Source organism: Mastigoproctus giganteus, chromosome 5 (assembly GCF_048544385.1).
Source record: "Mastigoproctus giganteus isolate SK-2022 chromosome 5, ASM4854438v1, whole genome shotgun sequence".
Taxonomy (NCBI): Eukaryota; Metazoa; Arthropoda; class Arachnida; order Uropygi; family Thelyphonidae; genus Mastigoproctus; species Mastigoproctus giganteus.
In genome coordinates this window covers 47,465,997-47,481,911 of record NC_143579.1, presented here as the reverse complement: position 1 = coordinate 47,481,911, position 15,915 = coordinate 47,465,997, and the positions used below count along the sequence as shown (strand labels likewise).

Genomic DNA, 15,915 nt, shown 5'->3' with positions numbered 1-15,915 from the left:
GCAACCATTAGGCCTATAACACAACACTCATTTTTCTTTTCTCAGTGCTTATTCACACCAAACTGACTCAACATTGTACTGCCCCCCACCCCCCATGTGCACTGGATACACTGCCTTTGATTTTATGCATAGAATGCTGAGGGACTCTTCTCCTAATAACATTTGTTCGTGAAGAGCAGTGCCCATTGATAACCACTCTTTCTTCTTCCACTCAACTTTCACTTTATCCATAGCAGTAACTTGCCCTTAATGCTACACTGCTTCAATTTGTATCAGTCTTTTATGTGCAACGTTATCAAAAGCTTTTCTGAAATCTAAGTATATGATGTCTTTTTTTTTTTTTTTTTTTGCATCAAGTTCCTTTGTTACTGTGTCATTGTATCTAATCTCATTGGTTAGGCAAGATTGTCCCTAAGGCGCATTTAGGGCTAGAGCCTCAAGCTGCGAACAAATTTAGACTATGTATATAAAGTGCTTAGCATCATAATACACAGCCATTTCTGAATAAACAGAAAATTTTTAAGGTGGCATCGTTTTAGGTTATATCTCATATTGTGAATACCTTCACATCGAGTTGCCATGATATTGCACTACTTCGAATAAGTAACGCTTCACCTAAGGAGAAGACTAGTGTTACTTATTCTCAGATAGGTACCACCACCCAGACAGCACTGTTTCAGGGCTATTTGGCCCTTCGTCAGTGAGTGGGTAGGTACCCAAGTGATGCAATGATGGCAAAAACAGTTATGAAGTATAACTCCACAATATGAGAGATCAGTGAGTGGGTAGGTACCCAAGTGATGCAATAACTCCACAATCTCTCATATTGTGGAGTTATACTTCATAACTGTTTTTGCCATCATTGCATCTCTCATATTGTGGAGTTATACTTCATAACTGTTTTTGCCATCATTGCATCACTTGGGTACCTACCCACTCACTGACGAAGGGCCAAATAGCCCTGAAACAGTGCTGTCTGGGTGGTGGTACCTATCTGAGAATAAGTAACACTAGTCTTCTCCTTAGGTGAAGCGTTACTTATTCGAAGTAGTGCAATATCATGGCAACTCGATGTGAAGGTATTCACAATATGAGATATAACCTAAAACGATGCCACCTTAAAAATTTTCTGTTTATTCAGAAATGGCTGTGTATTATGATGCTAAGCACTTTATATACATAGTCAAGATTGTCCCTTAACAACTTATTGCCATGACTGCAGTATGTGGTCCTACATTACTTCTTTAACCATTGACTTCATTATTTTCCCTGGAACAGAAGTCAAGCTAAAATGCCTGTAATTACTCATGACTCCCTTTGATCCCCTTTGTAAACTGAAGATACATTTAGACATCTCCAGTCAATAGAGACCTCCCCTGAATCCAAGGATGCTCTCATAATTATGACTAAAGGTTTGCTTGCCTCTTTGCTGCCTCCTTTAATATAACTGGATAGATCCCATCCAACCTAGATGTCCTTTTTAGGTTTAGCTTCAACAGTTTCTCCTCCACTTTCCTCTCAGTTATTACAAAATCATTCAGCTCCCTCTTATAATTTGAACCACTTCTGGCTTCCCGGTCCCTAAAAAATTCCTTGTGTGTTAATGTAGCGGCAAAATATCCATTCCATTTAGTGTCCACAACCTGATCAGGATCATCAACACTTAATCCACTCATATCTAGTGGATCATTGTGGATCTATTAATCCTTCTACTGTTTACATAAGTAAAGAAGTCTGTGCTGCTTTTCTTTGCATTCTTTTCCAGAGCATTCTCATAATCTGCCTTAGCTTGCCTGACCTTCTTTGTGACACATAGAACACCCTCCTCCTGTCATTTTTGTTTCAAGTGCTTAGGGCACACCAAATTAAATCAGCATTGCACCGAATGCACTTCATTAGATTTTATATGCTTCTTAACAAAGACATACCCTATGGCTGTATCACGTCTTGCTAGAGGAAGCTTCACAGAAGGAGCACAAGTAACACACACACAACATACTGAGTTCGGAAGTCCCCCTCCACAAACCAAAGCATTCCTGCTATTTTGATCCGATTGTTTTGCTGCTGTAGTCTGAGGAATGATTTTAGTTTAAATTTAATTTAAAAACAACACATGGAACTAAAAGATTGAAAAAAAACAACACTATGCTAATCCCTGCTTATTTAATGGTAGTACAAACTATTCTTTTAGATTACATTACATATTACATGATAAAGTCACATTATTAAAACTTGTTTGTATTGCTATAAATTTATAGCTTGCAGGCTTCATCTGATACTGATTACACTGCTACAGAAATACTTAGAAAACCTCCGTGTATCACCTATATGAATTCTCTAACAGTGATGGCAGAATTCAAATGTTCGTATCAATACAAAAGGTGGTGGCAAAATTTGAACTTTCTTATCGTTGCAACACAAGGTGGCAGAAGTTAACTGTGGTTTCTTAAGCAATTACAAAGACCAAGTACAGTAAACACCCGCTATTCGCATATTCGCAGTCGCTGATTTAATATAAAATGAAACCTAAAAAAATGTGAATTTTAAAGCGCCGTGAACATTTTGCACCATAAAAAAACAGGCGTGGCTAAAATTATCTTTGCCGGTCAAAACAGCGCTCAGTGGGTGGGGGAGAGGGGTGACAAAATTGCGCCGTGCATGTTTCTCACTAATCCTTGTTCAGTATGTGTTATGCGCTTGTCATGGAAGGTTTCGTCATTTGCTTTTAATTTATATGCTTATAAATTGAATAAATTTATCAATTTATAAATTGATATGCTTACAAAAGTGATAAATCTACCATTTTGCAGTGTAAAACAGACTTTTTCGAGTGTGTTAACGGAAGAAAGTGACTTTATTGTGGACGAGTTCTTTCTAACCCCTACAAAAATATGGCTACGAATAACAAGGGAAATGTGAAAATATCAAAGAAGGTGATGACATTAGCAAATAAAATTGAGTTATTAGACAAAATTTATAATGGTGAAAGTGTCTCCTCAGTGGCAAAACATTATCCAAACTCCCCTCATTCTACCATATAACAAACCTCTACAATATTCTGAACTATTGCATGCCATTAAAACAGCTCGTAATGGTGCCGCAGGACCAAATGGCATCTATTATATCATGCTGCAACATCTTGATGACAAAGCTTTGCGCCTCCTCCTGGTCTTTTACAACCGTATTTTTTTAGAAAATGTTTATCCAGCTTCTTGGCACCACTCTATTGTTTTGGCTTTCCTGAAGCCTGGAAAAGATCCAACCAATCCCCATAACTATAGACCAATATCTCTGTCCAGCTGCCTCAGCAAAATCCTTGAAAAAATTGTCCACAGTAGACTTGTATGGATAATAGAGTCACAACATCTAATGAGCAATAGTCAGCATGGCTTTCGACAAAACAGATCATGTTTAGATCTCATGATCAAGGCTGAATTTGCCATTCGCAATGCTTTCGTTAAACATGAGCATCTGGTAATGGTTTCTATAGATATACAGAAGGCTTTTGACACCACCTGGCGACATGGCATACTTAGTGATCTTTATTCTCTCGGTCTACGGGGCAATCTTCCCATATTTGTTCAGAACTTTTTATACACTAGATCGTTTCAAGTAAAATACCAAAACGACCTCTCTACAACTTTCATTCAGGAAGAAGGTCTTCCTCAGGGATCTGTACTGAGTGCCACTCTCTTTGCTCTTAGAATCGATTCCATCACTAAACAGCTTCCAAACACAGTTGAATCATATCTTTACGCGGATGACTTTTCCATTTCCTGTCATTCCCAAAGCATGAGATCTGTTGAAAGGCAGCTTCAGATATCACTGAATAAAATACAACAATGGGCCAGCCTTAACGGCTATCGACTCTCACAACAGAAAACAGTTGCTATCCATTTTTGTCGACAACGCAAACTCCATCTGGATCCTGAACTCCAAATTTCCAGTGTCTCCATCCCAGTCACTACTAACATCAGGTTTCTAGGATTAATCCTTGACAACAAATTAAATTTCTTAGACCATATTAAAAATGTACGTACTTCCTGTTTAAAAAAGTTAAATATACTCAGAACTTTATCCGCCCTAACATGGGGTGCAGATTGCACCTCCTTACTTCGGTTATACAGGGCATTAATCCGATCCCGTTTCGATTATGGTGCACCTGTCTATGATTCTGCCAGAGCAAGTGCTTTGCGCTGGCTTGATCCAGTTCAGCACAGCGCCTTGAGGACTGCACTTGGGGCTTTCAGAACATCACCAGCACATAGCCTCTACATCGATGCACATGAGCCCCCTTTAACTCTACGTAGGAAAACATTGCTACTGAAGTATGCCATTAAAATACATAGTTGTGCCTCGCATCCAATTCAGTCATACTTATTCAATCCACCATTAGAAAACCTCTACAGAATTAAGCCTAGCATAGTAAAACCAGCTGGTCTTCGCCTTCTTCAACTGATGCAGGTTTGGAATGTCCCCATTCATTCTGTACAAGAAGTAGTAACATGCGCTCAACCACCATGGACGTGTACTCCTCTACCCACCTGTGACACTTACCTTTGCCAGTGGGGAAAAAATGTTCTTCAAGCATCAAATGTGAAACAACTTCATGCAATTCACACTCACAGATATTTTGACTTTTCTCCAATTTATACAGATGGCTCTGAATCTAACTCAAACGTTGGAGCAGCAGCAGTGTTCCTAAATACCACTATTTCAGCATCCCTTCCACCTGAATTCAGCATCTTCTCAGCAGAATTATATGCAATTAAACTAGCCTTAGAAAATCTCTGTTCTGACTGCTCATTAAAATTTGTTATTTACACTGACTCCCTCAGCTCAATTATGGCATTATCTAACTGCGCAGAAAAAGATCACCCTTTTCTAAATGAAATTAGAAGATTATTACTGCAGATTGAAGAGCGCCACTAACTGATCACCTTCTGCTGGATTCCGGCACATTCTGGAATTTCTGGTAATGAACTGGCCGATAAAGCTACAAAAAATCCATCTACCTTAAATTTAACCAATATACCTGTTCCAGCATCAGACTATCCACAAATCATTCGTGGTGCATGCCTAACAGAATGGACAGCACTCTGGCACTCTCAAACAAATAACAAACTTTTTCAATTTAAACAGGATCCTAGAATTTGGCGTTCCAGTGTTCGTTCATCAAGACGAGAAGAAGTACTTCTTTCAAGATCAAGAATAGGCCATACACATTTGACTCACCTTCATTTACTCACAGGAGATGATCCACCACAGTGTCCACGTTGTTCTCTAAATTTGACTGTGAAACACATTCTCATTGAATGCCCACACTATAATCAAGACAGAAATACAGCCCTACTATCTTTGGTTAACCTTCGGAAACCAATAACCCTAGAGAATGTCATTGGTGACAATGCAAATATTCCTGAATTTTTTAATTTTCTGAAGAAAATTGGACTTTTTACTCATTTCTGATTTCTCCTTTTCTGACATGACAAGAAATTCTAATATTTTATTAAAATAAAGGAATAGGCGCATTATAGCCAAAGCAGCTTATGCACCAGAAAACCCCCACAACAACAACAACAACATCAAGTCAGGTGGACCCAAGTCCGGACAGTCTCTGATGGCCAAATCCTCTGCTTCCACCTTCACGAGAGTGAGACTGTTATTAATCCTGGGTAAACAACCAGGTGTGAACCAACGTAAGCAGGGGTTGAGGTGTGGCACCCACACCACACGGAGGAATGGCACCCCTCTGTGTTACCAAGCAATACTAGAACTCTCATCAACTGGTGCAATACCGCAACTTTTCTTATTGAAGGCTTGAAGTGGGGGGAACCCATGTTTAGTCTCCGGAGCTAAGTTCCAGTCAACCCTTCCCCATCTCTTCCCTCATGCAGTATGACTGATGTCTTTTGAAGTTATGATGAACACCATGGCGAGATCCAAACTTCCTTACATTTCAAGGGTACAGCTCTAAAACGGTGTTCGCAGGCCGGCCGCTAGTTAGTACACCGGACCAAACGCATTGGTAACTCTCTAGGAGGCTTCCGGATCAGCTAGTGTATAATCTTGCTAGTGTATAATCAGATAGTGACTGGAGGGAGTCCGAGTAGTGTGTATGCGGGGAGCATTGTCGAGGCCACGTTATGTCGAGGATCTGGGTATATTCTTATCACTTGTACGCCATATCCAAAAATTTCATTACTTTATATAGAATGTCCCACTTACTTTTTCTTACTATTGAATACACCATTAATTGTCAAAACTGATAGAGCAAGCTTATCTGCGAAAAGATCTAAACCTCCCAAGCACTTCCTAATTCATTTCACAAATATACATGGTCTCAGTTCTTATCTCAACGATGTCCATTTCCACTTGCAGTCTGCGAAACCCCACGTACTTTTTCTGACAGAATCTCAGTTATTGGTTGATTCAACAACTGCTCATCTCAGATGCCCAAATTATTCGCTGCATGATTCCTTTCGCCTCAAAGGTGGTACTTCGAGCATATGTCTGTTCTGATATTCCCTGTCAGAGACTTGGTAATTTGGAATCTTCTCTTTTCGATCTTCTCTGGCTTAAAATCTCTCTACCTTGTTGTGTCAAATTCATCTGTTGTCTCTACCATTCTACCAACTCCACCAATCACTTGGAGCTCTTTGACTTCCCCTCTTTGCAACTTTATTTTCTCCAGTCCAACTTTCCTAACAGTAAGGTAATTTTCCTTGGTGATTTTAATGTTCACAGCTCCAGCTGGCTTCCATTCTCTAGTCACACAGACCCAGCTGTGGAGATGCTGAGGCTTTTGCAATTACTAATGACCTTGCACAGATTGTTCATTTACCAACCAGAATCAGCGCCTTCATAGCCAGGTGGGCAGGAGCAGCAGTGCGTAGCACACGCTTCTTGATTAGACCGGGGTTCGAGCCCGTGACCACTAAATACGGAGGATGTGGTATGGCCTTAGTTGCTAATGCTCCTAAAAAAAACCAAATAGCAAATAAACCTACCAGAATACTGGACAATCCTAACCATACTTCCAACACGCTTGATCTTTTTCTCACAAACAACCCTTCTAAGTACACAATTGAAGTGAATGGTCCTTTAGGCACCTCAGATCATAACTTGGTGATCGTGTCTTCTCCAATAGAGCCTTTATCTCATGGCTATTCCCAACCTCGTTATTTGGCATTACAAGAATGCACAATAGGATGACCAGCAAGATTTCTTTTCCTTGGTCAGATCAACGTTTGCTCAGATCATGTCAGTGAAATTATTCTTGTAAGAATGGTATCCTTTATTCCACACTCCATGTTAAAATCTCGTCCTTTACCTAAACCTTTGTTTTCCAATAAATGTGCTAAGGCTGTTCAAGAAAAGAATGTTGCATATCGTAATTGGCTTGTTTCCACTTCTTTAGTTTCATTTAGTTTCATATCACCAAAGCTCACAACGATTGTAAAGCTGTTATTAATCAATCCAAACTAGGTTTTGAACAGCCTAAATGAAGAAAACTTGCTTCGATGGCAGCCGAGCATTCTCGTCTCTTGCCAAAGATATTCGCCACAACTTTTGCCCACCTCTGTCAAAATCAGATGGTTCTATTGTCATTTCAGCCAAGGATAAAGCTGACCTGCTAGCATCCCATTTTTCTTCTGACTCGCGTATTAATGATCTTGGTAAAACACCTCCCACCATTCCCAACATGCTCCATTCAATGCCTCCTGTGGTATTTCATCAAAAGGAGGTCAGAATGATTTTGACGAATCTTGATGCTAAGAAAGTTCCAGGTCCTGATGGTATTTCTCGACTTGTTCTCAAAACCTGTGCTTCTGAACTTACTTCTGTTCTTGGCCGCCTTTCTTCACTGTCTTATTCCAAAGGTGTTTTTCCTTCTGCTTGGAAATTTGCTCATATCCAGCCAGTTCCTAAAAAGGGTGACAAATCCCTCCCATCCAATTATCGTCCCATTGCAATTACTTCTACTCTTTCTAAAGTAATGGAGAAATCAATTAACTGCCAACTCTTAAACTACCTAGAAACCTTCCGTGTGATCAACGATTACCAGTATGGATTCCTTCAGTGTCGATCCACTGGTGATATTCTGGCTTATGTGTTACCCATTTATGGACAAAATCAATGGAAAAGTTTGGTGAAACACAAGCAGTTTCTCTTGACATCTCAAAGGCTTTCGATCATGTTTGGTATAAAGGTCTTCTAAACAAGCTTCCATCTTTTGGTTTGCCAAATCTTTTTTGTAATTGGTTATCCAGTTTTCTCTTTGATCGCTCACTGAGGGTGATGGTAGATGGCTCTCTGTCTTCTAACTTCTCCACCAATGCTGGTGTCCCCCAAGGTTCAGCTCTTTTCCTCTTGTATATTAATGACCTTCCATTGACCGGAAATCCTATCCATAGTTTTGCTGATGATACACGTTGTATGCCATTTTGAGAAACCTTGCTCTGCTCAATCAACTTCAACTTCTCGAATAACCAGTACCAGTTCCTTAAATGCTGGTCTCCAGGTAATTCTCCTGTGGGGCAAAGACAACTTAGTTGATTTCAAACCTTCTAAAACTCAGTCCTCTCTTATATCACGCAAAAAGGATTTTTCTGCTCCTATGCTTATCTTTGGTGACACTCCGATTTTTATGCAAGATGATATATCTCTTTTGGGGATTACCCTGACTTCTAATCTCTCTTGTCACAAGCACATTATAAATATTGCTTACCCTGCATCTAAAAAACTTGGTTTTCTCTTTCGTTCTCGGTGTTATTTTTCTTCCAAAAAGTTGTTCACTCTGTACAAATTGCAAATCCACCCTACCATGGAATATTGTTCTCACTTCTGGGGTGGTGCTCCCAAAATCTCTCTCAGGCTTCTAGATTCCATTCAGAAGAGAGCAGTTAGGTTAATTAATGACTCATCTCTCCACTCTCTGTCTCATAGACGTACTGTTTCTGTTGCATGCCTTTTCTACAGATACTTTCATTAGCACTGTTCTTCTCAATTGGATTCTATAATTCCCACTCTCTCTCTTTGAAAACAGTCTGAACCCATCCTGCCACCAGACGATGTCCATTTGCTGTCCAACTACGAACTCACAGAACCAACTTTTCATATTCAACTTTTATTCAATCAACTGCCATTTTTTGGAACAACCTTCCTTCAGACGTATTTCCTGAAAATTAGTCTACAGAAGTTCAAGTCTAATGTCAACAAATATCTTCTTTCGTCTTCTCAACCTTCAACTCCAGCATGATACTAAGTACTATAGGTTCTAATACCTCTCGTGGTCAGGGTTTTCATAAAAAAATAAAAAGTCGACGAAATGAAAGCATAGTCTTTAAAATCAAGCAAATAATAAAAATAAAGAAATTCTTATATCATACAAATGTTAAAGAATGTTTATTCTTCATCATCATTGACTAAATGCACACTCTTTAATGGTTCTTTACATATTTTTGGTTCGGCACTGGTTGGTTTGTTGAAAGCACAATTAGTCGTTGTCTTCTTCCGAAATACTTCAAGAGTCGTTTGTTTCCAAGACAGTCTTCTCTTTTCTTTATAAATTTCATGATAGCATGCCCAAGCATTTTTTTAAATCTGTAGGAACTTTCCTAGTGCGTTCGGAATTTGAATCTGGTGATTCAAAATTTTCAATTGCTTTTTCTGTATTGAAATGTTTCATCGAGCCCCTTGAGAATGAAGGAACGAACAGGAGTTTCAGCTGTTAAATCTTCTTCCTCAGCTTCTTCATATTTTGCCATTTCAGTGAGGTCTTCATTTGGGAGCTCTTCATTGTATGTTTGAAGTAGATCAGTGACGTCAGTTGTATAAACCTCAAGCTGTAATTGGTTAGCAATTTTAACGGCTGCTTTTGTTTCATTTTGTACCATCTCTGCTGGTTCTTGAAATTCAAAATTATCAATAAATTGATGACAGAGTTTATTCCAAGTGCCCTTCATGTTCTTCTCTGTAATTTGGTCGCAGGCTCACTTTATTATTTTGATTGCATCTAAAATATGGAATTCATTCCAAAATTCTTTAAGCGTAAGCCCTCTGTCCTTATCTCTACTTGAACAAATAAACATGTGCGCAGTAGTAATGTATTGTATAGCGATGTGGTTTGAAAATGTTGTATTTATGAATGTTTAGCATTTATTTATTGCAATTTATGTTCATATTTTCTATTCTGTTGATACTTGTTATTTGCAAAAAAAAAAAAACATAAACCCAGGAACTCCTAAAGCAGGAACTGCCTGTAGTTTCCTGTACACTCAGACATATAATACTTATTTGAAATGTTGAGTTTGTAACGACGTGTGTGAATTGACCACTCTGTGTGAATTGACCTCCATTGAATCCCTGGTCTCCTCTGTTACAAATGGCTTTTACTATAGCACTGTTCGTTTTGTCTCATTGTACAGTGTGCATAATCATGTTATGAATCTGTTGACTTCCAAGTGATGAGATCATTGTTCTTCATAGAGAGAGAGTGTTAAGGCTTTGTAATATCTAGGTGGTTTTGATTGAAGGTTGTTATTGAGTCAGTTGTATGTTTAAGGGCATTAAGGACTTGCATGAATAAAATGGACTTTTATTACATGGTGCTGTTATTTAAAATAAGAAATTGCTCATTGTGGATGGGCTTACTGTATATTTTAATGAGCAAACATTAATTTGTTCTAAAGACATTTAGATTAAAAAAGTTTATGTTATTTCCTCTTTGCATTCAAGAGTATATTTTAATCTAGAGTGAGGAGAATTCAGAATGAAGCTCATTATAGATGTATTATTGGTTGCTATTGATATGTGAGCATATTTTATACATACATGCAAGAATAAGGATGTGTTTTTTGACTGTAGCCAGATAAATTTCTGCCAGGGAGGAGCCAATATACCCAGTCCCATCAGGAGCCAATAAACTTAGTGGAAAGATTAGTGAGATTAACAATATCATTAGGAGATAATTTAGTCTGCTGTTTATATGTCTAACTTTATACAAACGTCAATTGACATCGACATTTGTGTAAAGTGAGAAGGTATCAAAATACGTGTGAAACATCATTTGATGAAACATAGGTATTGGTAATACAGAGCTTCAATACTTCTGTACTGATTATGTGAAGCTGTGAGGTTTTCATTAGGGGAGAAATGATTTGAGCAATGAAATTCCTAGATTTTACTTTTGATTTTATCATTTCTCCTCCATAATGCTCTCAGTATATTAAATGCACAATTTTCAAAGAAAATTTGAGTCAAATCAAGTATATTTGTAGCCTTTATTAAAATTTTATGTTTATAATAAAATAATTTACAAACCTGTTGTGTTTTTTTCCCTTGAATTACTTTTAATATCAGTAAATAGTTGTGTGTTTGGGATTTTATTATTGAACTAAAATATTTACAAGTAGTGAGTTGTGGAATTTTTCAGACATTTTTTTGTGTGTGATGTGATCCCTACATTACACACACAAAAACTACATCACACCTACCCATAAAGCAGTATATAGACTCGACCACTGTCATGTGGACTTGCGTACTTTTCACCTCTTAGTAATAGTAATGGAGGCACATCATGCAAGAAAGCAATCTCATAAAAAAAAAAAAAAAAAACAAACAATTTCACACATCCATTCCTTCTAAAAGTTTGTCCAGTTCCTCCTTGAATTTATTTAAGCTATCAACTTCCACAACGACAGATGGAAGTTTTTTCCAGCAATTAACTACCTGCTGGGTAAAAGCAAATTACCACGCATCTGTTCTATAACTGTCTTTCCTCAATTTGAATTTATGCCCTCTCGGGTTCATAATCCGAGCAAGTGGAAGAATCCCATCAGAATTCAGCATGCTCAACCCATTCATGACCTTTTACACCTCAATCAGATCACCTTGCAGGTGTCTAGTCTCCAGCCACTGCAGTTTGCAGAACTTAGATATTTCTTGGTAAAAGAATCCCTTCGTTCCCCTCACCAATCTTATTATCCTTCTCTGTACTCACTCATATGGTACTCAAAGAATGGCCTGACAAAGGGATAATTATTTATTTTTATTATTTTTTTTTATTTTATTATTATTATTTTATTTATTTTATTATTTTATTTTATTTTTTTTTTTTTTTGGCTGGTGCTGCAATTAGCCATATGCTTCCTTGCACCATGGGACCATTACTGATACTAATAATCACCTCCTTTTCCCTACTAGCAAAATTCCTGTATATCATTGAGAACTAAACAGTGATAGAAAATACAGATAAGCACTAACAACTTAATGTGTATGATTAAAGAGGCCTGTGTGCTCTGGATTCATTATTATTACTAGATTACAGCTGCTCAGAACAAAACGGATACAAAAATATAGATTGTGACAGGTTTAATTATAGGAAATATACATATATTAGATTAGATACATACAAATAAAAGCTTTCTTCAGTTGAAATGAAATGACAGTTAGAATGGAGGCGTGTACTGCCAATCTTGTACGTGAAGTGCGTGGCTAATTAGCATTAGCATTAGCATTAGTAGAGGCATTTGATGCAAGAAAGAAAGCTTATGCAGCATCAGCCAAAAAAAAAAAAACCCACTTCCACTTCACCCCTCTGTTCGTTCAAAATACCTGTCCAGCTGAGCCTTAAACTTATTTAGGCTATCAACCTCCACCACAAGGGATGGAAGTCTGTTCCACCAACCAACCACCCGCTGGCTAAAGGCAAATTTCCGCATGTCTATCCTACATCTGTCTTTCCAATTCATCTGTCATCTGTCTTGTCAATTGTCCAAGACATCTGTCTTGTCAATTGTTTGATGTTGAAGCCTGTGGCTGTGATGTATGTGGACGTGGCCAGCGTTAGTCAATGGACAGGATCGTTGCTTCAGTGATAGGGTGGACTTGACAACCACTGTTCCTGTTCACTGAGATATTGGAACATTTGATGTTTAACTACTCCAACCAGGCATGGCGCAAATAATGGCGGGACTTATCCGCAATCACGACATCGCAGTGTGGGTCAATGTCATGGTGGGTTGCTCAAACGTGTTCGGCAATAGCTGTGTGCTCCACATCCGCTAAGCGGATTCCTCTTTTGTGTTCGGAAAGGTATTTTTCGAGCCGTCTCCCAGTTTCACCAATGTAGCAGCTAGTGCAGTCATGGCAAGAGATGCGGTAAACTGGGAGACTTTTCACGAAACCATACATAAGCAGTTCTTTAGTGGCAGAATCATCGAAAACTATATATGAACAAAAACCAGCAACTAGGCTGTATCATTGACATCTGTAGATTCATCCAGTTGTAAAGAAAAGGACACACAATTAGCAATATGAGCATGCATTGTTCGCTCATATTTTTACGATGCGTTGCATCACAGTATTTCGAGATAATTTCAGATCTTGAAAAGCACTTTTAATTTAATTTTTGTTCTTAAAATTTTCAAAAAGATAATCTGTTATTTCTAAAAATGCATCTTTGATGAATTGACCATCAGAAAATGGTATGCATTTTTTTGCAAGAAATTACTCACTTTTGTTGAAATTTTGTTGTGCAAATAATCTGGATTAAGTTCTTTTAATTTATTTTTTCTAAGGTCACTATTAGGTGGAAAATCTGATTGGTATTTACCAGGAGGGCGGTGAAGTGCCTTTCTAAATTTCCTTTTTTGGGTACAGCCACGGAAGCATTGCAAATCAAACATTTTTCTTTTATCATTACAAAAAAGTATTCTAGTTCCCACTCTTAATGAAAATGATACGTTTTACTCTTTTTCGTAGTATTCATTTTAAATCAAAGGGTATTAAATTAACGTATAAGTACTGTCCAGTTATTAATATTAAGTAATCTAAATAAGAATTCGACGCATACACTATGCTCTCCACAATGTAACTGCGAGAATTTTCACTAGACAAGCCTAGCAGCTGCACGGCAACAAGAGTAGTCATTTGGTTCAACTGATTTGTAATAAGTGTATGCAGTGGGGCGCATAATAATATTTAAATTTTGACTAATCTATTTTATATATTTATTTAAAATTCTTCGTGATCGACCGGAATTAAAGCCACGATCGACTGGTAGATCGCAATCGACTTGTTGACCACCCCTGATATACACAACTGTAAACATGTGACATTAGTATATACCTTTGCTAGGGAGGTAGCATTCTTAATAAAGTGTTCACTGAGTATATAGGCAATATGCTCAAAGTGCATCGGGCTTTAGGCTTTTATGGTTCACATTGAAAAGTGGAATGTTTTCAGTGAAATTCAAAATTACATTTATGCATAGCTTTGAATTTTGTGTTTTTAATTTTTGTTAGGTTTATATTAATGATAAAGCGTAATAAATATTCAGGGCAAAAGCCTCAGACTGCAGGAAAATTTACTGACATGTAAGTTATTGCAAATGCATCATGGCTGTACACAGTAAATTAACCAAAGTTACTATGGCAATGTTTCATTACATCTCATATTGTATACCTTCACGAGTTGCCTATTCAGTTATACTTCGAATAAGTAATGCTTCCCCAATATAAAAGACTATTTTTACTTATTCTCAGTGGGTATCACCTCCCACACAGCCATTTCAGGACTATTTGGCTCCTTCATTTGTGGGTGGGTAAGTACCCAGATGGTTGGTATCCACTGTGAATAAGTAACAATAGTCTTTTCTAGTGGGAAGCATTATTATTCAAAGTATAACCGAATAGCAACTCTTTGTGAAGGTATTCACAATGTGAGATGTAATGAAACAATGCCAATATAATAACTTCGGTTAATTTACTGCATATAGACATGATGCGTTTACGCTAACTTATATGTCTCTGATGATAAAACATTAAATGTTCTTTTTTCCTCCTCCCCACCATGTTGAACTAAAAATATTATAATTATTTAAATAGATCACCAGCAGCAAACCAGTCTACTGTAAATAGTTTACAAAATGGCCTTGGCTCACAGATATCAATGACTACTGGGCAGGATTCTAACCAAGATGACGGACTTTCTACTAATCTAACTGCAGATGCTGCTACTGCTGCATTAGGTAAAAATATAACTTTATATATTTGTCTATAATCTTTTTATCATTAAATATAATTATCAAAAAAAGTTCTGCATCATTACTGATTTTTCCCACTTAATATAATATTTTCAGGATTAACACCTTTTCTATGTGTAATTTCAGTCACAGTTGTATACTGCAGTGAAAATGCACACAATTGAATGGCTGTGTAGGTGTTGTTAGAAAACATGGACCTGTCACACTTGCTGCAATTTATGTTAGAGTTATTGATTTCATTGTAGTGGCCTAATGTCCACATGACGTTTAGCCACTATAAAGCATTTGAAAACTTTCACCTATTGTGTAAAAGAGCAATCTTATAAGATTGCTTATAAGAAAGCTTATAAGATTTGTGTAAAAGAGCAATCTAAAATATCTTATACTGGTAACTCTGTGATTAATTGAAAGAAAAAAGAAATATATTAAAAATTTCAAGAAAAATTTATATACGAACAAGTCCACTAATCAAAAAACTGCTGCTTTAACTGTATCAGAGGTTGAATTTTTATTTGTGATTGCTACACATTGGTGATGTTGTAGGAAACAGAGTATGATGTTTCCATTAGCATAGTTGGTAGTGGTTCCATTGTGGGAAAGGGGGGGTTGAGAGAATGAGTAATGGAAGATTCGGATTCCGATTTTAATGTTGACTTCTGTATTTTAGACAGTAAAAGATGTGCTTTGCAATGTGGGAATGAAAATAAAAGTTTATTAAACAAAACTTGAATTAAACATATAAATATAATGTAAGTTATTAATGTGTAAGTTTTAATTGTTGTAATAATTGACAATGTAAATTGTAGGTTGTGATTAGTTTTTCTGATGTTTGTGAATTGAACTTTCTAAGTGAATGAGGAACTCTT

General features: G+C 37.3%; 1 protein-coding gene across 5 annotated transcripts in view; it reads left to right on the top strand.

Moving 5' to 3' along the window:
- The window catches only part of LOC150085373 (uncharacterized), a 444,699-nt gene that overhangs the window by 303,596 nt on the left and 125,188 nt on the right, over window positions 1-15,915 (top strand). For all 5 annotated transcript variants that reach the window (XM_090373179.1, XM_090373178.1, XM_090373180.1 and 2 more), the window contains one exon: window positions 14,892-15,034. In XM_090373179.1, the coding sequence (XP_090229305.1) occupies window positions 14,892-15,034 (143 nt within the window). The remainder of the gene's footprint in view (window positions 1-14,891; window positions 15,035-15,915) is intronic.